Source organism: Primulina tabacum, chromosome 5 (genome assembly GCF_025594145.1).
Source record: "Primulina tabacum isolate GXHZ01 chromosome 5, ASM2559414v2, whole genome shotgun sequence".
Lineage (NCBI taxonomy): Eukaryota > Viridiplantae > Streptophyta > Magnoliopsida > Lamiales > Gesneriaceae > Primulina > Primulina tabacum.
In genome coordinates, this window is record NC_134554.1 from 11,207,343 (window position 1) to 11,229,965 (window position 22,623).

General features: G+C 36.2%; 3 protein-coding genes across 6 annotated transcripts; 1 reads left to right on the plus strand and 2 right to left on the minus strand.

The window, feature by feature from the left end:
* Nucleotides 1-63: 63 nt before the first annotated feature.
* On the minus strand, nucleotides 64-6,435 carry LOC142546505 (cyclin-dependent kinase C-1-like). Of its 2 annotated transcripts, none has more exons than XM_075654258.1 (12): nucleotides 6,075-6,435; nucleotides 5,096-5,177; nucleotides 4,916-5,006; nucleotides 4,792-4,821; nucleotides 4,596-4,705; nucleotides 4,438-4,510; nucleotides 4,236-4,356; nucleotides 4,034-4,151; nucleotides 2,691-2,830; nucleotides 2,532-2,589; nucleotides 1,081-1,151; nucleotides 64-937 (listed from the first exon to the last, which is right to left on the minus strand). In XM_075654258.1, the coding sequence occupies exons 1-12, from the start codon at nucleotides 6,182-6,184 to the stop codon at nucleotides 424-426; spliced, it is 1,518 nt and encodes a 505-aa protein (XP_075510373.1). In that variant the 5' UTR covers nucleotides 6,185-6,435; the 3' UTR covers nucleotides 64-423. The 2 variants fall into 2 exon arrangements, with proteins under 2 accessions (XP_075510373.1, XP_075510372.1); XM_075654257.1 differs by having other exon boundaries at nucleotides 64-971; nucleotides 6,075-6,433.
* Nucleotides 6,436-6,750: 315 nt separating this feature from the next.
* Nucleotides 6,751-16,293, plus strand: LOC142546508 (calmodulin-binding transcription activator 3). Of its 2 annotated transcripts, none has more exons than XM_075654262.1 (14): nucleotides 6,751-6,835; nucleotides 6,951-7,010; nucleotides 7,958-8,077; nucleotides 9,489-9,604; nucleotides 9,802-9,890; nucleotides 10,426-10,468; nucleotides 10,866-11,070; nucleotides 11,176-11,286; nucleotides 11,525-11,847; nucleotides 12,407-12,952; nucleotides 13,116-13,813; nucleotides 14,115-14,676; nucleotides 14,789-15,109; nucleotides 15,922-16,293. In XM_075654262.1, the coding sequence occupies exons 1-14, from the start codon at nucleotides 6,769-6,771 to the stop codon at nucleotides 16,027-16,029; spliced, it is 3,369 nt and encodes a 1,122-aa protein (XP_075510377.1). In that variant the 5' UTR covers nucleotides 6,751-6,768; the 3' UTR covers nucleotides 16,030-16,293. The 2 variants fall into 2 exon arrangements, with proteins under 2 accessions (XP_075510377.1, XP_075510378.1); XM_075654263.1 differs by having other exon boundaries at nucleotides 6,759-6,854.
* A 559-nt stretch (nucleotides 16,294-16,852) lies between these two features.
* On the minus strand, nucleotides 16,853-20,973 carry LOC142546509 (ubiquitin carboxyl-terminal hydrolase 4). Of its 2 annotated transcripts, XM_075654264.1 has the most exons (6): nucleotides 20,737-20,973; nucleotides 20,339-20,452; nucleotides 19,675-19,773; nucleotides 18,640-18,828; nucleotides 18,160-18,341; nucleotides 16,853-17,528 (listed from the first exon to the last, which is right to left on the minus strand). In XM_075654264.1, the coding sequence occupies exons 1-6, from the start codon at nucleotides 20,851-20,853 to the stop codon at nucleotides 17,123-17,125; spliced, it is 1,107 nt and encodes a 368-aa protein (XP_075510379.1). In that variant the 5' UTR covers nucleotides 20,854-20,973; the 3' UTR covers nucleotides 16,853-17,122. The 2 variants fall into 2 exon arrangements, with proteins under 2 accessions (XP_075510379.1, XP_075510380.1); XM_075654265.1 differs by lacking the exon at nucleotides 18,640-18,828.
* Nucleotides 20,974-22,623: the final 1,650 nt, after the last annotated feature.

Sequence of the window (22,623 nt, forward strand, 5' to 3'; positions counted from 1 at the left end):
CCCATCGACAACCCAGTCTGAAACTAACAGAACCTTGAAATCTGAAATCAAATAGTTCACGACTATGTTAAAAGTGCTTCTCATTTTTATACAACACAAAAAAGTTCAAAATTCTCCGTCATTCATCACAAACATATTAAGTCAAAACAGGAGGGTCATCAAAAACTGTAACCACTCGTGTCAAGATTGGGAAGTTGAAGTACTTCAAATTGTGAAAAAAACATTGTATATGTATTACCGTTGCACATTCTCCAAACATTGTTCACCACTCCCCCGAACCCTATCCAATTTCAACAAGAAGATTCACAAAACATAGAGCCCGCTATACACATCTGGTCAAAAAGTTCCAAACCCATCATTACCAAAGCTGTAGCTGCATCAAATCCAAACTGCTTTGACCCTTCACCATCTCATGTGTGCCGACTACTTGCTTATTCTACTACTGCTGCCATCCGTACTGCTGGTTTCTGTTTCCCCCCATTGGATTTGAGCCTCTGCCGCCTGAAACTCCATATTGACCACTCTGCGGATAATTAGGGGGAGCTCCGTATCCACCTGAAGCTCCTTGAGGGCCGTTAGGAGGGGCACTATTTCCAGCATATGGGGGCCCTCGTCCATGCGTGGGATATTGCCCACTATTATATGCTCCGCTCTGACCTCCACGATCTTGGTAATATGAACCAGTGGCCCCACTTTGGGGGTATCTATTAGGTCCACCTGGTGGACCACGAGGTTTTGCATACTGATTATGACTAGGAACAGCAGGCAGAGGAGGCTGAGAATTGTTCGTTGGATGACCAGGACCAGCCCAGTGTTGTGCATGAGGTTGCCCCGTCTGTTGGATGGGAGGCAAGCGAGTGTGCTGTTGTGGATGCTGTAACTTCTGTCTTTTGGCAACTTCTTCGTTTTGTCGCTGCTGCTGCCTTTTTTTCTTTGTCTGGAATTCATGTGAGGAATCATATTTTGGCAAACTGTATCATAAGACTTTAGCATAAGAAAAAACATTGCACAAATTCAAGCACGTTAGGAAGCAAATTAGAGTAGCAATACTACAAGCACAACAGGGGCTATCGGACATACCTTTTTGGATCACAAGGTAAGGGGTCGGTCCAAAAATATTCAGCATCTAGGGCATCCTTTGCTGATATTCTCTTTAAAAATTCAGGTTTAGGATGGAAGATATGAAATCAGTGAAACATATAAATGTTTAAAGTAGAGACCAAGAACTTGGAGCATAGTGCGACATGATTGAAAATGGAATCCATCTATCACAAATCAGTTTTCATCATTCCAGAACAAATGGGTTTGACAACTGATTAACATAATTGTTAAATAAAATGATAAATCTCTGAATTTCACAATATGCTTGATACTCCTTTTGGGGGTCAACTAACGTAAAAAAAAACAGAAGTGAACAATTTAGATCTTTTAAAACGACCAGTAAAATACTGACATCCATATCATAAGTTCAAGAAGGTGACATAGAAAATTTATGTCATACTCTTTTAGAAGAAATAATTATCCCCGTGTCTGATTTCATTTCCTACTCGCTTATTATAATAAACAGAATTTCAGCATTTATCACTTTCTATTACATGGCAACAGTAACCTGCATCTCCATGCTCTCAGTGGGAAAAGTTTAAGATGATATTGTTCCCTAATGGTCCTGATCAGTCCCTTGGTCCAAAAAAGAAGTCAATTCTAGTTGCTTCTTCTGCCTGGTCAAAAACTGGTATTCTGTTTTATGGTGCAGGGGTTGGTAAGCAGAGGAGCCGACGTCAAATTGACATGGAGTGAAGCAATGTCACCAACAACTAATTGGCTCAGGCGATTCTTGTCGTGGGGTCAGGTTGGACTCGCCTATGCAGAGATGGAACTGGCTGATGTAGCATGGCAGGATCAACTATTCATTGCTTTTTGATGGATCAAGAAAACAATTCCCCATATAGTTAGCCTTTTATAGAAATTTTAATCCAAAGATAAAGCGCGCCAAAGGTGGCTAGCCAATACGAATCAAGGGTTCAACTGCAGGCATTTTTGGGTTTCGAAAGAAATGCGGGGGTAGGACTAGACTCAAGGGTTCACCTGCAGGCCCTTTAGGGTTTTTACCTTGTCAACAGCCATGGCTTTACGTCAAATCATTGCCCATTTAAGGATTGTCGTATATTGACTTTCTTACTTAGTTGATCATTTAAAATTATATTTTGCAATCTAAACCTCATTCATCAGTTCTTATTTCTTATATTGTTCAATTCCATGAATTTGCAGTTAAAACATTGTGATCACGTCAATAACCATATTACATCAATCAATCATCCAAATTATATCTCTATAAATTATCTCCAGCTGCAGGTAGAATCTCTCAATCAAGGTTGTCCGCTTATACAATTTTGTTGTTTCAATCCTCGGTTTTGAACAAATCAAAATTAAAGACTATTTAGTTTGTCAGGTAAATCAAGCCCACAAAATGAGACATAAATGCATGCAGTTATATTTGAGAATATTAACCAAGTTCATAGTCAAGCAAATACCTTAGCCGGATCTAAAACCAGCATATTCTCCAACAACTCCAGAGCATGACGGTCAAAACTGAAGAGGAGATAATCAACCACAACACATATAATTACGCATAAAAGAAGCTATGTCCTTAATAGGGTATTTATTCCACAACATTAGAGAATATGCTCAACTGTCTAAAAAGCTCTCGAGTTCGCCTTTTCATTTGACGCACAGGCTTGAACTTGTTATACCAGGGGATCTTGGAAACACCAGGCCAATTAACCTCATCAGGGGTCCCACAAAGTTCAAATATCTTATTCAATTGTTCAGGCTGTGACAAAATTTGAAAATAAAACCACCCTCAGGTTAATAGGGGCTAGTTTTCAAAAGTAAACGAGCAAGCAAATTTTAGGAGAATGATACACATTTTTGACAATATTTCAATTTAACAAATCAATTTCAAAGACTAGTCGAGGGAGATGATTCAGGTACAGCACAAAGATTGCCTGATAAAATTTCAAACATGAATTCTCTTTAACTCATCAAAGCAGTTATTTTCAACTTGTCGCTCACTTTATTTCATAGGTTAAATGTATATCTAACCAAGAAACTGGAACTTGGCACGCCTTGAAATGAGAGAACTGTGTAGCAAAGAGAAAGCAATTTGTCGACAGGCATCGAAGTAATGCTATGGGAATGGATCACATAATTTCTTGAAATAGGCCCCCCATGGAGAACCAGAATACAGTTCTTTTTCAGGTTCGAAACAACAATAACAAATTTCCACCAGAATACCATCTCCATGACAAGAAGCTCTGTATTCATCACCAAGGAAGTTGCAAAGACTCCATCGTTATGATCCCAACAAATATATCTTGTTCCTCCAAAATTAAGAAATTGTATTCTGCCTCAAATTATGCTTCAAGTTTGCAGAACACTTGGTTCAACATTGACAAGCAGGGATTGTAAAAAAAATCCTTAAGGGTTAAACATCCTCATATTTTCTTAACAACATCAAACTTGCAAAGTAGGGTTTGTTAAGAAGAGTATGAAAATCCCCCTTATAGATTTCTTACAGGGCTGCAAATTTTACCTTGATTATGTTTAAGAAGAAACCCACGCGAAAAATTTAAAATGGATTGAAAATATTAAATGGTAGATACAAAATACTATGTGCAATGAACAAGAGCACTACATTAGGAGAAACAAGGGAGCTAAACTCTATGTTTCATGCATAATCGCTATGAGAACGCAAAGTCTGTTCATGAAATGCTGGTATTTAACACCAACTAGTTGCAATCGGAGGAATGACAGCAGATTAATATGATGTTTATCGACTATGCTTTCACAAAGAACTTTGTTTCAACATGAATCTCCATTCAAGAATAACTTGAAGACTAAGATTTACCAGATTAATGAAGACTATGACAAGTAAATTAGAAGTGCGAGAAACTGACACTGATTTAGATCAAAACAAGCATATAATCTTCTTTTACTTATTATAATACTAAACAAAAACACAGTAAAGCCTAACCTCATTTTTGCCAGGTAGAATTGGTTTTCCATACAAAAGCTCAGCAAAGATACAACCAACAGACCACATGTCAACGGATGGACCATATTTTGTGGCTCCCAGAAGCAACTCTGGAGGTCTGCACAACGATTGAAGTAAATGACACACAGGGTATATAGGTTAATGGTAAAAATTAATTTCCAACTGATAATAAACAACTGACCTGTACCACAAAGTGATCACCCGATTTGTCAGATTAGCATTGTGGTCATTGGAAAATGAACGTGCAAGTCCAAAATCTGCAAGCTTCAAATTTCCCTCGTTGTCAATGAGAAGATTGGAGCCTGCATAGTGGCTATCCTGTGAATTTGGTGCATTTTCTACATATTAAAATTCACACACAGCATAAGTAAATGCAGGATAACCTTTGATGTCCCTGTGAAGCACTTGATTTACATGACAGTAATGAAGACCAGTAAGCAGTTGCTTCATATAACACTGCAAAACAATATTCAAGTAAACTTTCCTGTGTTTAAAGACATAATGCTAAATATTTCTTCCATAGTAGGAAAGCTTACAGTACTTTTATTTGCTCAATTGAAAATCTCAACCCAGGACGATCAGCAAGGCCAGTCAAGTCATGGTCCATGTACTCAAATACCATGTAAATGCTACCTTTATACTTATTACCATCTGCAATCCAAAAGGAGATGCATTCCCTAAGAGCAGACATCTACTGAGATGGATAAATATAAGAAAGAAAAAATTATGTTACATACCAGGGTTTCCTTGCCCAACCCCTTCACGGCCTTTATTTTGTATTTAGTGTACATAAAAGACGTGAGAGACAAGCATAAAAACTCAAAAAGAAAGGAAATTTTTACTAGATAGACAAAAAAATACCCGGAGATGTCACTATCTCTTTCAATTTAATTACATTGTCATGCTCTAGCTTCTTTAGAATTTTGATCTCTCGGATGGCAGTAATGGGAAACTGCAGAGAAAAGCAAAGCTAAATATTATAACAGAACTAAATTTGTCAATGATATGGCAACAAATAATTATTTATGAGAATAAAAATACCCCTTCTTTTTCATTATCCATGCGTATCTTTTTTAAAGCAACAATTTCTCCAGTATCCTTCTCTCTAGCCATGTATACTTGTCTGGAAAACAAAAATGAAAATTAAGAAGCAAGTTAGCGAAACAGACAAGAAAAACTGAAAACAAACTAATCATTGAAGCAAAGTACATTAATTATCTCTAGTGTGATAAGCTTGGATTGTAACAAGAGTTTTTCTTCACAACAGAAAACATGCAATCAAGGAGGTTCTCTCAACAAGCAAATGGACTCTTTCACATCTGATTATAACAGTTTAATGTTCACGTAGGACTTCGTTCTGTCCCACGGGTAAGTTGGAATTGTAGTTAGTCTTATTTCAGTGCAGTACAGAGAGCTTATAGAGTTTGAAATGCCGTTGGACAGGTCTTAAGTTTGCTCTTGAGTGCTCTATTTTCTTCTTGCCTCGGACAAAACAGAATAAAAGATCCTCATGACATTTAGAATGAGTATTGACTCTTTTCTTCTCCACGCTCAACAGTATATTGTTTTGAGATCTTGACTCTCTTTTCCGCCTATGTTATTCTTCAAATATATTTGATATGATTCTCGATTTCTCTGTAGTAGGGATTAGGGAACATAAAAAAATAATCTGTAACGGTCAATACAGAAATTCTTGTCTCGTAAATTAATTTTAGAGAGTAAACCACGGCAATTTGATGGCCACCCAGGAAGCTTTGCAATCGCTAGTTTCCAACCAACCAATGATCAGACTAAACATCAACATAAGACGAAACTGGAAACTGAATCCAAGTAAATTATTTAAAACAGAAAGAAAGAAATAAAGAAAATGGACATTAGGGAAAATACGCAGCACTAATGCCTAATACAAACAATAAAAAGCAATGGCCTACTGAAAAAAAAAATCAGCTTTTTCAAGATTAACTAATTCAAAATACAAAAAAACGAAACAAATTCTAAAGACAAAAAATTGAAGTCTTACCCGTAAGTTCCTTCCCCAATCTGCTCAAGTTTCTCGAAACATTCCACGCTTCGAGAACCCCACGACGGCGAGTCCTCCACATTTAGCTGATTATTTGTCGCGGCCGCCATTACATAACAATTTCTCGACTCTCTTTCTATCTATCAGGCTGAGAGAATGGTATCGCCTATCGGTGGCCACCAACAACGTCGGGGCTCCTTCGATTTGATTTTTGATTGATAGCGATTCGATCCCGACGGGTGGGCTTTCGGGTTCGGTACCAGCCCACCGTTAATTAAATAAACAAATTTAATAACCTAACGAGCACCACTTTGCAGCATTCTACATTCCGACGGGTGGGCTTTCGGGTTTAGTATCAGCCCACCGTCTTTTCGCTAACTCCCCAATTTGATTTATATTTAAATAAAAATAATAATATATTTTAATTATTATTTGTTCACAACAATATAATTATTTTAAATATATAATTTTTAAGAAATAATGGATATTAATTTATAGAAAATAATTTATCGCAGTTGAATATATTAATATGAGTATTTTTCGCAAAAAAATAATTAGTGTCACAAAATGATATCAAATTTTAGATTTCAGATAATCAATTTAATGAATTTTGATAATTTTTAATTTACTTATATTTATATTTTTGAGAAAATTATTATTATTATTTTGGGGAAGGGAATGGAATGTACAAAAAATGAGGGAGGCGTACGGTGGGTTGACTGTTTCCATTTGGGCGGCTCGGCTGTTTGCTCACTTTCTTAGTTACTTCCCCCGCACTGCGTATTTACCCCCTTTCATATCATTTTCTTTAACCTAATTTAATCACCTGGATATTCCTTTTTGATCTCACGACGAGTGATTGTGTTCTGTTATTAGAGCTTTTGTTGGATCATGTGATGGCAGAGACTCGGAGATATGCACTCAATGCCCAATTAGGTGATCTTTCCTCCGGACTTAATTTTTTCTGTAAATTATTTGTGATTCACCATTTGGAGTTTGAGTTCTTATGAAGCACACTAGTTTATCGATTAATTTCACGCGCCTGTCTGTTTGTATTCAAAATTCCTAACCTTTTGCCTTTTTTATTTAGTTTGTCATCATCTGCATTAAATTTTTCATGTTCAAATTTGCTAGCAAGACTAATTTTATGATGTATGAATCATGTAGGGTTTAGTAAGGGTTGTCATAGCTGTCTAAAATAATAAATTATGTTTTCGGTGGAATTCATTTTGCTGCTGCAAGCCAAATGCTTATGATGCTCTCTGTGTTATCTAGTAATCTAACACTTTAAAGCTGTTTGTTGTTTAGCTCACACCTTTTCGTAACCAGGAGACTTTCTGCATGTTAATGGCTTTATAGTGCTCACCTAGTCTCTGGGAACTGCAAGAAATTTAGAGCCTCATAACGTGCATATTGTGTTAGTTCTGTCTCAATTGCTTTATGCATTCCAATTACTACATTTTGTTTCGTTGAAAACCTGGATGACTTTAGTTTTTTCCAAAAACCTGGATGACTTTAACTGACTGCAATTTAACAATTGAGATTTAGAATGTCAGATTGAGTGCACAAGTATGGAACGTTTCTGCTGTCAGGGAGAGAAAGATATAGGCGTCCATGAATTTTTTGATCTGAGAGAGAGAACTAAGAAGAAGTATGAAAATTATCTTAATAATATGAATCCCCTTGCATATTATGGGAATGTAACTTGCCTGTTTAAAAAAAGGATAGATCATGTGTAGCCTTTGCCTTTTCATGGTGATCCATATGTGAAAGTTACATTCCTTTACCACCCCTTTACCCTCTTTTATGCATTCTTTTGCCAGTATGTCACACAGAACTTTTATTCTTTTCATTCCATAATATAAGTTGCTACATTTATGCAGATATTGATCAAATATTGTTGGAAGCACAGCATCGCTGGCTACGCCCTGCTGAGATTTGTGAAATTCTTCAAAATTACAAACGGTTTCGCATTGCCTCAGAACCTCCTAACAGACCCCCAAGTGCGATTCAATTGTGTTTTACCTTTTGGGATGATCAGTTTAAAATCAAATCTATGATTGGAAAATGAAATTTAATTACACGTGATGAACAGGAAATTTATTGTAACATTTGCGTTGTTTCATTTTACGAAAAATGTGGTGGCTTTTGATGAAAAGCGGATTCACCAGTCAATCAAGTTAAACTGCATTAGGGAATCCCCTGCATACACTCCATAGCAATATAACAACCAATAAAAACTGGAATAAGAAATTCACTTAAACATAACAATTTACCTAGTAATCAAACCATATGTCTTCATCTTCTATTGTTCTCCTTCATTCAAAAGGAAGTCCTTCCGTGTTTTTCTAATGGTTATCTCTACGCTCTTGGTTATGATGGACTCTTGGTTGTTTCAATAAAAAAAATGTCAACGTCATTTAAGAAATTGTTCTTCGGAGAGGGTATGAAATTCATTATGTATCAGGGGATGTGATCATGTAAATAAGTAGTGCCTATTACAATATTCATATAGCATGTGGAATATCCGGCACTTTACTTGGTTAACACGACAACCGTTACAAGAATCAGAGAACCATTTTTTTCTTGTGGAAAAGTTCCATGTAACCAATTTTGTGGGTGATTCTTTGATTCTTGGTGAAAGTGGTGCTAATTTCCTGGTTTAATTTTGTTCTTATTTTATAGTTTCCTAATCAGATCTTTGATGGAAACACATTGTGTTAGTTCTCTAATGATGTGATGCTTTTACTTAAATGTTCTTTTATTTTTGGATGAGGTAAAAACATATGTCATTTATCGAAACAGCTTAATGGCCTGTACAATGGAACACAGCATGCGTACTGCATGCCAGTTACCATGACCTGTATGAAAAGTTAATTACCATTTTGGGTACATACAAAAATAAGAGTTAAAATTTGACTAATCCTGTTCTTTATTCTGCCATTAAAGGATCATTATTAGCTTGAAACAGATAACTTTGCCTTGATGCTTCTCTTAATTTGTGTTCTATGACTCACCATGTTCTGATCTTTGCTTTTTTAAATTAGTGATTACAAATTATTTTGTTGAACTACAGCTTCATTTGAATGAAAATTTGCATCTCTTGGAGTAGATATGCTCAATAGCTGGTTCTCTCATTATTTTTTTCTTTAAATTCTCTTTCCATAAATCAACTTCAAATAGGCTGAAATTTTTATAGTGAGATTTGGTTGAAGCACCTATGGGTCTTTCATGATCACGTGTTGTGGAACTTCAAGTCTGAACTTGTTACAAAATATGTTAAATATAGATTTATCATTACTACTAAATAAGAAAATCAAAAGAGAGCTTGATTGGATGGTTAATCAGTCTCAATATTCCTTTATTTTTATTGTTATATTATATGTATTCATGATTGTTTCACCTTTTGGTCAGGTGGTTCTCTCTTTCTTTTTGACCGAAAGGTACTGCGGTACTTTCGCAAAGATGGACATATTTGGAGAAAGAAGAAAGATGGGAAGACTGTAAAGGAAGCTCATGAAAGGCTCAAGGTAAATTTTATTTGGTGACACTTGTTGAATGACTTTCTGTTTGTGGGCAGGATTCCAGACATTGTCATTGAAGTTTGCTGCTCATTTTATTGGCAGATTATTTAACATAGAAACTGAAGCGTAATAAGATATTTGAAGAGCCATTCTTGTTAAAAAGTTTTGTTGGATTTGACTTCTAGAAGAAAATTCATTTTCAGGCTGGAAGCGTCGATGTGTTACACTGCTACTATGCTCATGGAGAGGAGAATGAAAATTTCCAAAGGCGTAGCTACTGGATGCTTGAAGAGTAAGTTCGAATCATGTGTATCTTGACACCCAATAGAATAAACTATGGTTCAGTCAACTATTCAAAAGGTCTTAATGATTTTGTTTGTAGATCCTTAGGCTCCACGCCCTAGTTGGGATGAGCTGTGATTTCTCATATAGTGTTAAAATTGTTTTATTATGTCCTTCAGGCTTCAGCACTTCCTTAGGTGACCCATGGTTGTAGATCCTTAGGCTCCACGCCCTAGTTGGGATGAGCTGTGATTTCTCATATAGTGTTAAAATTGTTTTATTATGTCCTTCAGGCTTCAGCACTTCCTTAGGTGACCCATGGTTGAGGTGAAGTATTAAACTGTTTTACAATATCATATTGCTGTGATTCTTCTTATTATTGTTATTTTGTCTAACTTCTTCTTCTTCTTCTATGTTTTTTACATGAACTACACAAGCATTAAAGTTTTTCTTACAGAGTTTTACTTTTTTCTTATTTTCTTATCATTATGGAGCTTGCTTGTCAGAGTATGATTTCTTTTTCATATGACTGTTTTCTTTCTCAGGGAACTGTCTCACATAGTTCTTGTCCATTACCGGGAGGTAAAGGTGATGATTCTACAATACCTATCTTTTTTCATATGTTAGGTAAACTCTAGTACAATATTACAGCATCGGTCTTGTGTGTGCTCCCGAAATTTGATCATTGAAATTAGTTTTTGGGTAAAATGGGAGAGAGATTTAATATCAATAAAAGATTTTTGAATGTATTCAATGTGACTTTAACTTTGATAAATATGATTTTTCTAAGTATTTTTCTTTTCTTTATTTTCTTTAATTCCTGGCCTTTTGATTTCACAGTGTTCTGTATTGTTTCTTTTATATCAACTTTACTTTCATCCCCAATACCTAATTTTGTATGAAGAATGTATTTAATTTCCTAGCATGACTTTACTACTGCAATTTCCTAAAAGTCTGTTGTGTTTGTTTTCTCCTCTTTCCCTAGGGGAACAGAACAACTTATAATCGCATCAAGGACTCGGGGGTTATTTCTGATTCTGTCCAAACTGTAGAAAGTCTGCCCAATTCAGAGATAGACAGTTCTGTTGCTTCCGAGTATCAACCTTACGATTATCAAGGAGCATCGCCAGTCACATATACAACAAGCCTTAGCGGTTCTCAAAATACGGAGCATGCAGATGCTGAATCAGGTTTTGTTTTTGGACATTTATCATTTTGTTAACCGTACATTTCTTTAATCTGTAAACTGTGAAGTTTCTCATCATTCTCTGTATCAATAAATTTTGCTAGTGCAGAATACCGGCAGCAATCAAGCCCCGGATTCCAGTCTATTCCGGAGTTAAAGTCACCTGCAGTGCAGAAGATGGAAAGGGGTTCAGTCCCTTACTATCCGATCCTTGCATCAAGTAATGTCTTGTTGTCCTCTCCTTATCACAATCATTACACCTGTTATCTGGTCATAACCATTACTCCTTTGTCCGGAACTGCATCTGGTTTTTGGTGTCGTTTGGCTGTTTGAGTGGTTAAAATATAAATTTTTTATGAGTATTTGCTTGTATTTATCAACTTTTAAATAGTAGTGATTAATTGTAAAGTCAGAACTTTTTATTATTTTTTGTCAGTAACAGTTTTATATTTCGACAGATAATTATCAAGGACAATATTCAGGTACTCCTGGTAGGGTTGGATTAGTTACATACGGAGAAAACGATGAGAGACCTCTGGATAATGGTTTGACATATGAGCTTCATCGAGACCTTGAGCACCCGTCTTGGGAAAATATTGGGGGAAGCGATGCTGGTGGTTATAATTCTGTAAATATTCAGCCTTTACTTCCTACAACCCAACCTGGTACAACCAGCATGATGCTTGGACAAGAAAATGAATCGCTGAGGAAAGTTTTGATTGGTGCCGCTGGTGAAAGGCAGGACTTTGGAGGCTATTTTGATGGCTTGGATGCATGTCAGGTATTTAAATATGAATATTTGCACGTTCATTATGCACCATAACTCAGTTACAGCATTACATCATGTTTACAACTTTTTTTACACTATTTCCTGTTTCCGCTCCACCGCATCCACCTATGTGATGTGGCACAACATTTTGGGGAGGAGCATGTGATGTGGAACAAGTAGGTTTGGTGAGAGTTAGCAAGGAAGACCTTGTGGATGCATAAATTATGAGCGGGATTTATTTCTGTTAGATGATTGGAAGTTAATTCAAATGGCGTTAAACTGCCCTGTGGTTTGTTCCATCATATGGTAGCTTCTTGTAGAAAATTGCCCCATGATTCAGGATCTAGGAAATTTTTCCTGCATTCATAAGCTTCTGTGTGAAGCAATTCTAATTTGTCCTTTGGACATATTAACTGTAGCTGGAAAAATAATCCTCTCAACATCGAAGGGGATATCTGATGCTATAATGTGTACATATTCACTAAAGTTAAATTCTCTGTGAATGCCGTGTTTTGATGATAGCATGATTCGACATCTCTAACAGCTTTTTGAATTTTCCAACTTTAAACAGGTTTCTGATGTTGATTTTATAAACATGTCTAAGTGGTCTATGGATAAGAAGTCCTGTCAGAGTTCTGAATATGATCTTACTTCCAAACTGAATGATGTTCATCAAATGCGACTGTCTGGCAATACGTATCTACCTGAACAAAGTAGACATCCAGTGGAAAATGATCTTCAGATACCAGCTTTAAATGCTGTAGGAAGCTCTCTTACGTCCGTGTCTGATGGCAACCTGAATTTAGAAAACAAAACCATCCACTCAGCCTTAAAACCACCTCTTTTGGATGACGTTCTAAGGGGTGATCTGAAAAAGATGGATAGCTTTGACCGTTGGATGAGTAAAGAACTCGGCGATGTGACTTTGACAAGAATGCAGCCTGATTCTGGGGTGGACTGGGAGATTGTTAGAGCAGAAGATGGAGTTGATGATTCTGGTATCTCTGCTCCCGTTCCCACAGAAAACTACCTCCTTGGCCCGTCTCTCTCCCGAGACCAGCTTTTTAGCATTCTTGATTTCTCGCCAAATTGGGCACATGCTGGATTAGAAATTAAGGTTTGGATTAATGTTACTCTTTTGTCCTTTTAAATGTCTCTTACACCATTTGCTCAAGTATATATTTAAACATTTATGTCTCTGACACTATTTACTGTATATATTTAAATTTTTACTGTATACAAATGCATGAAGATTTCAGTAATTTCATATTCATGTTCAGGTGCTGATCATGGGTAGATTCTTGAGGAGGCGAGAGGAGATACAGAATTACAAATGGGCTTGCATGTTTGGTGAACTGCAAGTTCCTGCAGAGATCATTGCCGATGGTGTTCTCTGCTGCTACACTCCCCCACATGAAGTTGGAATGGTGCCTTTTTACATTACATGTTCTAACCGGTTGGCATGCAGTGAAGTGCGAGAATTTGAATTCCGGACTAGTGTTATTCAAGATATAGATCTTGCAGATATAGGAAGCATCAGCTCTGTTGAAACTCTTCTTCATATGAGATTTGAAAAATTATTATCTCTCGGGCCAGTGACCCCTCAAGCCTGTACCCAAAGCAGTGCTGCTGAAACATCCAATTTGTGTAGTAAAATCAGCGCATTGCTGAAGGATGATTTCGAGTGGGAAGAAATGCTATGCCTTACTAAACAAGATGAATATTCTGAGGATGGGATAATGGATCAACTGCGACAAAAGCTTTTAAAGGAGAAATTGCATCTTTGGCTTCTCCAGAAGGTTACTGAAGGTGAAAAGGGCCCTTGTGTACTAGATGATGGTGGTCAAGGTGTGCTGCATTTTGCAGCTGCTCTAGGTTATGACTGGTCTATACCACCCACTGTGGCTGCTGGGGTTAGTATCAATTTTCGGGATTCAAATGGATGGACTGCGCTTCACTGGGCAGCAATCTTTGGCAGGTAGGAGTGATAAAAATCTACTAAGTTAGTCTTACAATGCTTCTGCTGCTTTAACCTTTTTCATACATGCTTCCTTTACATCAACTATTACGTTGTCTGCTTTGTTGTGTGTTTGCTAAGGATCCTCTAATTTTTATAAAGCATCTGGGTTCAACTTTTCATGAGTATTATGTTTTAAAATTCTCTTTCTTAATTTTAGTAATCAGAAATCTGTGCTGATTTCAGAAGTCGACTTATTATAATTGACAAACTTGTATTCTTTCCTCTGGTAACTTCTTGCTTCAAACATTTACAACGTCAGGGAACGTACCGTGGCTTTCCTTATCTCCCTTGGTGCAGCCCCAGGATTATTGACGGATCCCACCCCCATATATCCTTCGGCAAGAACTCCAGCAGACCTAGCCTCCAGCAATGGGCACAAAGGCATTGCTGGTTATCTGGCAGAGTCTGCCTTGAGCTCCCACCTGTCTTCACTCAAGTTGGATATGAAGGAGGGTAATAGTGGAGTAAAAGATGTAGAAACAGTTTCGGAGAGGATTGCAACTCCATATCGCATTGGTGATTTACACCATGGACTGTCCTTGAAGGACTCATTAGCTGCTGTGCGTAATGCAACTCAAGCTGCAGCTCGGATTCATCAAGTCTATAGAGTACAGTCATTTCAGAGAAAGCAGCGGACAGAGAGTGATGATGGTGAATTTGGAGTGTCAAACGAACGTCTATCATTTCTATCTCGAAAGGGAAACAAGGTGGGGCAGCATGAACCTGCACATGCTGCTGCAGTACGGATACAAAACAAATTCCGCAGTTGGAAAGGCAGAAACGATTTTCTGCTAATGCGGCAGCGGATTATTAAAATTCAGGTGTTATGCATTGTCCCAAATGCTACACGCTTATGATTATTTTTAATGTATTTCAATCGATTGTTAAACAAATTCGCACACAAATTCTAACTTTTGGCTTTTCTGGCAAAAGGCCCATGTGAGAGGACACCAGGTCAGGAAGAACTATAAAAAGATAATCTGGTCTGTTGGAATTTTGGATAAGGTGATTTTGCGTTGGCGACGAAAAGGGAAAGGATTAAGTGGATTCAAACCTGAAGCACCTACTACAGGCTCAAGTATGCAAGAGACCGAATCAAAAGATGAATATGATTTCTTGAAAGAAGGTAGGAAGCAGACAGAGGAGAGGCTGCAGAAAGCCCTTAATAGGGTAAAGTCAATGGTTCAGTATCCAGAAGCACGAGATCAATACCGCAGGTTGCTCAATGTTGTTTCAGAAATGCAAGAAACAAAGGTACAACAAATCTTGGTTTGCTTACTTTTGAATGATATTGGAATCATTCATGTAGGCTTCACATGGAACTAATAAAATGCATGAACATATGTCCATCTCATGACTGATTATTGTGTCGCACTGCATTCCCACATGGTCTTGAAGTGTGATAACTGGGCAAATTATAGACATTTCTTAAGAAATACATGTAAGTTGGATATGCATTTGATCGATACTTTTGCCAAAAAAAAGTAGTTTTGGGCTCATTTTCCATTTTCTCTTGTCACCTCTTTGGCCACAATGTAGCCTGCAAATGTGATTTGTATTGCTGGCGTAATGGGTAAAGATTTGGTGCTACTTGCTATACCTTCTAGTTTCCAATCCTGCGCATTAGTATACTGCACCCTAATTGTTTTTGGCCCCCCAAAAGAGAGGAAGAAAAGAACAAATAAAGAGAAATAAATTCGAGTCAGAACATGGAGAAACATTTAATGATGATCATGAGGGAGTTTATCATTGCATTTCCTGTTTATCTAACTTGAGTTGGATCGTTTACTGATCCAATAGTGGCAATAGAGTATGAATGTGCTGCACCCACATGTCACGTGTGCGAGTGTTTTCTTCTGCCAATTGATGTTCAAAGTTCGATTAGTTGAGATTTGAAAAGAAACAGGCGTCATTTAGTGAAATGAAAATGTAGGACTTTAAATTTTGCTACAGTAATTTATCTGCAGACTCCAGACCAAGTAAATTAATATCTTGGTAAGATTGGGCTGGTGTCTCTGCAACTTTGCATTCTAGCATAACTTAGAATGACCTGATTTATCCTGCAGGCTGCGCATGATAGCATCATGACCAATCCAGAAGTTGATTTTGACGATGATCTTATTGATCTACAAGTTTTGTTGGAGGACGATACCTTGATGCCTACAATATCTTAAATTTATTAATTCAACATATTTTTCAGGTAAAATGACAGTTGATATTTACTTCTTAGTGAACTATGGGATTGGGTTGCACAGTTTATTTTTATCTTGTAAATCAGAGTTGATCAGTTCATACAACCTTTAACTGTATGTCAAGAGTGGCAAGAAGTGATGGTAAAGTTGAATACTAGTGGAGAACTGTTATTTGATACAAGTGGTAGCCCTAATGTGAAAACATAACCTATTTATATGCTATTAAAGTTAGTTTATTGTATGTAATCTTTAGTAATGTGAACTTTTATTCATAATAGCATATGTGACAAACATAAATAACTTTTGTATTCGAGGAGATTTGCAATCATGAACGAAAGTCCAATTATTGGTTGCAAATGCTGCATCGTTGATATGCTCCCTGGCCTTAATATATGCGGGCGAATAAGCATTCACCAACAGCTTTTACGAACATTGATAAAAGTAATTAAATCTCAGTCGGTGGAGACCGTTGATTTTGCTGACACTAACTAGTAAGTTGGATTCAATGATGATGATTGCTGAGAGTGAGACAATTCGGGCATCCACTTGTTTGAACTGAGCTCCTGTAATGTGTGGCATGTTCATGCTAAATTCGATACGACTTGTTAAGGCTAATGAGCATTGGACCGTGGCATATCATACTCATAACCTTGATCCTACCTGGTCGTCTTGTTCAAGTGAAGCTGATGGCCCCATGATCCATTCAAGGAGCAATTGAATAATCTATTCCAGTGTCATTATGGGCAAAATAACACAATAGCAGACCAATATCAAGTAGAGGGCGGAAATTCGTACGGGTCACACCTAAGTCTCAAGCTGCACATTATTTCTGTGAATAAAGGAGTAGTTTGATCACAAAACACAACAATATAAATTATACAAGCATCACCCACACTGCATTTTCTCACCTTATTGAGGGAAGTACATCACAAGTCACCTCAGCCTACATATTAGAAAACTCTCCCGTTGATTGCAACATGGGAGAAAAGAAGATCGAAAATTGAAATAGGAACAAGAAATTAAATAGGCTCAAAATAGGAAACAGCGTCTCGTGATGAACTTGGATCACCTCCTCTCATTTTGGGGTGCCAGCAACTAGTCTTTCATAGAATAGAATATAACCATGATCTGTGTTACTCGAATACTCGTGCACTGATCCAAAGAAAGTCTGAATGGCGGACTCCTCAATCATCTCCACATTTTCATCGTCGAAGAATAACCAATGGTTGTGGCTTTTCACAAGGCTGACATAATGCCCATGATTGGGACCACTCCCAACATGGACGACTATGGCAAATAAGGAATACTCGGCATCTGCATCTTCAACAGTATTACTGAGCTTTAGTTCAATAGGGAATACAACACGATACGAGAGCTTCTTGTACCGGCTGAGCTGTTCAATGTACTTGAATCTCTTCAAATGGATGACCAGTATGTGAGGAGGCTTTTTTATTTTCATTCTCTTTTGGGCCTCTTGCAAGCTGAATATCGATCAAAGCTTATTTCATGGATAACAAAAAAATAAATTAAAAGTTTCAAAAACAAAACATCTGCTATTCTTCTGCAACTCCAGCATCCACTCCAAACCTCAAAAACAAGTGATTGCATTTACAAGCCCATTACCACAATAATAGTCGAGGAGGTTGAAAGTTTCACTTTCAGACAATAGGTAAAATTCAGCTGGATAAAAAAGTTTGTAAGATCATTTAATCTAATTAATAAAAGACGAATAAAAAAAATAGTAAAAACTATAAGGAGCTATTGAAATAACCACTTTATTGGAGACATTATTGACTTGGCTGCTTCTCTCTATTGGGAAATGCCAAGAGTCTACAGATATAACAGTCAATCTTGTAGTCAATCTTGTGATTCCTACAAAATTTACTTCTGTGAAATGAAAATATTAAACCTATTTTTTTTTGGCTGACGTAAGGAATTCTATGGTGAACAAAGTTTTTTACCAAATGGATAGCTTGACTAAAGTCTAAAGATCAAGGTATACCAGATCTAAACCCGTCTTTAGCAATGTAATATAACATCCAACAAAAAGGTAACAGAATTAATCCCAACGCTCAGCAAAAGCCATAATCTTATAAGTAAACTATGCCTAACCTGCAGCATTTGTCACAGAAGAACTTGTCCTCTGCATTTAAAGTTTCCGTGGAGCTAAAGTTCTTCAGACAGCTAGTAATAGAACTGTTCTGTTCTATATCAAGGCTCAAGTCAAGAAATGTTTCGTCTCTTGCTGTCACTGTCTCACAGCAGAGACATCTTGTTTCATTTGTCAATATACCCTAAAAGGTTACAGAAACCTGGGAATAAGAAAAGAAGTCTCCACAGAGCCTGTAACGCATTTAAAGCTTACTTGCTGCATGATGGTGAAAAAAATGAGATCACACAGTAATGATAAAAGCAATATCAGTCAATAGTTTGTCATCACAGAAGAGCCAATCGTAAAAGTAAAAAAGTGGTGGAAATCCCCCTCTTTCAAACAATAAGGATAGGTTTTCAAGAGCAGGCTAGCATTGCATAATGTTCACCATACACAAAACAGAAGTAGTAGATTGAGGATGAATGGCAAATCAAGAGCACCTGAAAATTTTTGTGCACCCAGGTGAACAAAGGTTCCTTTTGAGCACCATTGGAAGACACATTTTTTGGTCCATTAGCAATCTTTTCAGACGGAGAAGAAGTTTCCTGATCAACCTTTGTAGCTCGGGATTCCTTCTCCAGTATGTCAACCAATTCATTCAGTAAATAGTTCAAAAATTCATGGGCATCCTACAGAAGAAAAATACGCTCAACCTACACTGATTTCAAATTGTCGAAAGACCTCTTGACTAGAGTGCAAAATGTACCAAAGTATCAACATATATGTAAATTAAGATGTCAAGGAAGATAAATGTTATGGATTGTAAGCTATGGCACAGAAGTATTTAAATGGTTAAGAGTGGTTGTGCACAACATGAAAGCTTAACATCTGAGGCATAACATGCTAAACCAAAGAAAAGGTTGGAAACTAAAAATACCATAGTTGTTTGGAAATCGCTATCTTTAACTCTCCTTGTTAAAAGATTATTTATCATGTTTAAAATAACCAAGCTTTCCCGGCATATGATAATCGAACTCCTATGAGAGTCAGCCAGTCAAGCAACCATAATTAGCCAATAATAATTTAATGCAATCATCATAGTATGTGTGTAAGGCAGCCATCTAAACCCATAACTTGCTCTTTTCATCAATTTCAACAATCACATATATCCACACATCTCGACCACAACCGCATAATACATTCTGACAATCCTATTAAAATGTAGTTTCCTAAAAAGATTCAATGCTTCTTCCACGACCTATAGTATTCATCCAAGGATAAAACTGTTATAATATGACAAATATTTCAGTTAGGGAATAAAAGAAGAGACCTAATTTTACATAATACTTGCTGTCAGTGTCAACAGCTGACTAACAATGAGAAACGTGCCAATATCAACCAGATCTATATCTCGGTTTCTAATCCTCTATGGTTAAATTAGGGAAAAAGTCAAGAATGTTTTTTAGATGCCGATGTTTTCTGCAACATGCGATCATTAATCAGCATAATTCACAAATGAGACAGTTACTTCGTACCTGGTGCATGTAGCTGCGAAAAATTTCATTCTGCTTCTTCAATCTCTGTACAAAACGCTTTGGAGCAATAACACCTGTTTTTTTCTTTTGTGAGCTTATCTACAAATAAAAACAAGAATAATCATGTAAAGGGAAGCTAAACTGCTAAAGGCCAATTATTATATAAGAAGCTAGAGTAGGAAAAAACCTGCTTTTTGTAGGTTATACGCACACAATCCTTTCATAATTTACAAAACAACGTGATGCGTCATTTTATAAACTTGTAAAATTTATGAGTGGAGAAATAAAATCCAACAGAAGCCTTGTTATGAACCTTTTGAATCATTCACTAGCAGTAAAAAATCACAAAAAATTAACAATCTAAAGTCATACTATCAGGCTAAATAGCTCATACCTGTTTTTTAGTTTCCATCTTAATCAAATAACTAAAAGATACATATTTTCTCAGCAATACTCATTATTTTACATTACTGACTCTAGCTTTAGTTTCTGTATTTTAGAGTAGGAACAATCAGATCAAGGGAATAATCTAGTTAAGAAACACAAACTAATTCTGAAAAACAGAAATTTAAAAAATTATAAAGAAGTACAATCAACAGAAGTAAAATGTTGATCCAACTAGCAAATTCATTCAGAATTTCTGCCAATTTCAATGATAATGTACCTGTACGAATAAGTCTGCCAAGCATGTCAAAAGATTTTCTTCAGCATCCAGGTTTTTGTTATTCGAATAATATTCTAGCAACTGTTCACGAAACGGGACACAGAAATAAAGAGCCTGCATAGAAATGAACGGTATTATTAAAAAAATTCTAGGAAGTTCTTGAACTGTTGAATAAATAATAGGCTCTTCTTTAGCGTTAAGAAAAGCCCAAAGAAACACAAGACGATTTTGTTTTTTCCTTTTTTCATATGGGGAAGAGCTTCTGTAAGTGGATTCAGCTAAATTTTGGTATTATTTTAATACACAGCAATAGTCGGTAATCAAGCGTTAACAAATCCACGGAAAGCATAACTTCGAAGCATTCAAACAACACAGAAACAAATCTGCAGTTGGTAGACCTGAAGCACGCTGTTGCAGTAACAAGTGTTTCCGAAATTTTCGAGGCCAAAATAGCGTTCGCCTTCAGGAAATTGCTCTCCCAATGCTTTCTCCAGCTTCGAACCCGCTGCTCCCATCCGAACCTCACTCCTTCCTCTCCACTTAGTCACTATGCATAACAAAAGTTTGGACTGAATTTTTTTTTTTTTAGGGTTCAAAATTGATAAATATTATTATTATCAATCAATCGATATAACAAAAGTCAATCTTGTGATTCCTACAAAATTTACTTCTGTGAAATGAAAATATTAAACCTATTTTTTTTTGGCTGACGTAAGGAATTCTATGGTGAACAAAGTTTTTTACCAAAAGTTTGGACTGAATTTTCCTCTCCACTTAGTCACTATGCATAACAAAAGTTTGGACTGAATTTTTTTTTTTTTAGGGTTCAAAATTGATAAATATTATTATTATCAATCAATCGATATAACAAAAGTGTTGGCGTCCAATTTGCATTTAAGAAAAAACTCATGCGAAACAATCAGTAAATTTTGTCCTTTTTCATTAAATTCATGTTGACTAATTCCTAAAAAAATAAAATCCGTGAAACAAATAAAATATAATTGTCGAGATATTTAGAAAAATGAATTGATCAATCATTTTTAAAAAAAAAAAAAAAAAATCATTCTAAATATATTTGAAATACCATGAATTAGACTAGATAAATGGGCTATTTTTTATTCCCGGCCCATAATAAACCAGATTATGAATCATTGCTAAATGGGCTTCAAGGTCGACCCACTGGAAATGAATTTACATGTCGCCAACTATTACTTTTTCATTTTAAAAGACTAATTTGGGTAGAAACATATTTAAGCATCTAATTGGCTTCGATTAGTTAAAATCCTTCAAAATTAAGGTATGATTTTGTATGTCTCGTAACTTGGTTAATTAAATACAAGAATTATGGTTCAATTAATAATCATTAAGATCTCATGATTAAACATGTGTAATTATGTATTTCATGGTTTATTTAAAACATTGATAAACTGTTCAAATTTTAATTAAGAAATTTCATATCCAAAGAGAAATTAAACTGTAGAAACGAAAATGTGACATTTTATTGGAGAGTTTGCTGCACCAACTTATCCGCCAACACTACTTTGCTTAAATATATATAAATAAAAATCATTACGAGTACTAGAATTTTAAAAGTTGATTAATTATGTATTTTATACGAATCGATATGGTTCTAGTTTTATTATTGGTTTCGGAATGTTATTTTTTACAAACTAGAAATAGTTTCGATTTGATTTTCATCCCAGATACTTTTAAGACATGCTTAATTCCAACTTTAATTGATTCAAGTTCGGGAAGAATCGTGCATGCCCTATGTGATTATCATGCAAAATATATATTTGTGATGCTGACGAAAGTCATTGCGTGCATGGGGTTGCAATATTGATTTATCTTAATGAAATGTTCATTAATTTATGCATAACTTTCTAAATTTCCCTTCTTGCTTGTTAATTATTTTATTAGCACCCATGGAGTAGTTAGTTATATGTTTGAATATATATAGTACTTGCATATTGAAGAGTTGTGGTTATGGACATACGTTCACCGAGTAGGTCTTTTATGAGACGGTCTCACGGATCTTTACCTGTGAGACGTGTCAACCCTATCGATATTCACAATAAAAAATAATACTCTTAGCATAAAAAGTAATACTTTTCATGGATGACCCAAATAAGAGATCCGTCTCACACAAGTTTTTGCAATGTTCATCAGGAGAACACCACCCATAATTAGTGATGACAATTGGACTAGATGAGGATGGGTCTGGCATCCTCATCTATGTCCCCAAATTATATCCCTATCTTCATATCCATTCTGATCCACATCTT

Bases quoted from the DNA above. Each gene is read 5' to 3' on its own strand.
- LOC142546505 (XM_075654257.1), bottom strand. From the start codon at position 6,184: ATGGCGGCCGCGACAAATAATCAGCTAAATGTGGAGGACTCGCCGTCG. The intron at 4,511-4,595 runs GTACTGTAAGCT...ATTGTTTTGCAG, and splicing joins TTTCAATTGAGCAAATAAAA to TGTTATATGAAGCAACTGCT. The intron at 2,590-2,690 runs GTTGAGCATATT...TCTCCTCTTCAG, and splicing joins ACTCGAGAGCTTTTTAGACA to TTTTGACCGTCATGCTCTGG.
- LOC142546508 (XM_075654262.1), top strand. From the start codon at position 6,769: ATGAGGGAGGCGTACGGTGGGTTGACTGTTTCCATTTGGGCGGCTCGG. The intron at 11,287-11,524 runs GTAATGTCTTGT...ATATTTCGACAG, and splicing joins CTATCCGATCCTTGCATCAA to ATAATTATCAAGGACAATAT. The intron at 11,848-12,406 runs GTATTTAAATAT...AACTTTAAACAG, and splicing joins ATGGCTTGGATGCATGTCAG to GTTTCTGATGTTGATTTTAT.
- LOC142546509 (XM_075654264.1), bottom strand. From the start codon at position 20,853: ATGGGAGCAGCGGGTTCGAAGCTGGAGAAAGCATTGGGAGAGCAATTT. The intron at 20,453-20,736 runs GTCTACCAACTG...ATTTCTATGCAG, and splicing joins ACTGCAACAGCGTGCTTCAG to GCTCTTTATTTCTGTGTCCC. The intron at 18,342-18,639 runs GTGCTCTTGATT...GTAACCTTTTAG, and splicing joins GGGTGCACAAAAATTTTCAG to GGTATATTGACAAATGAAAC.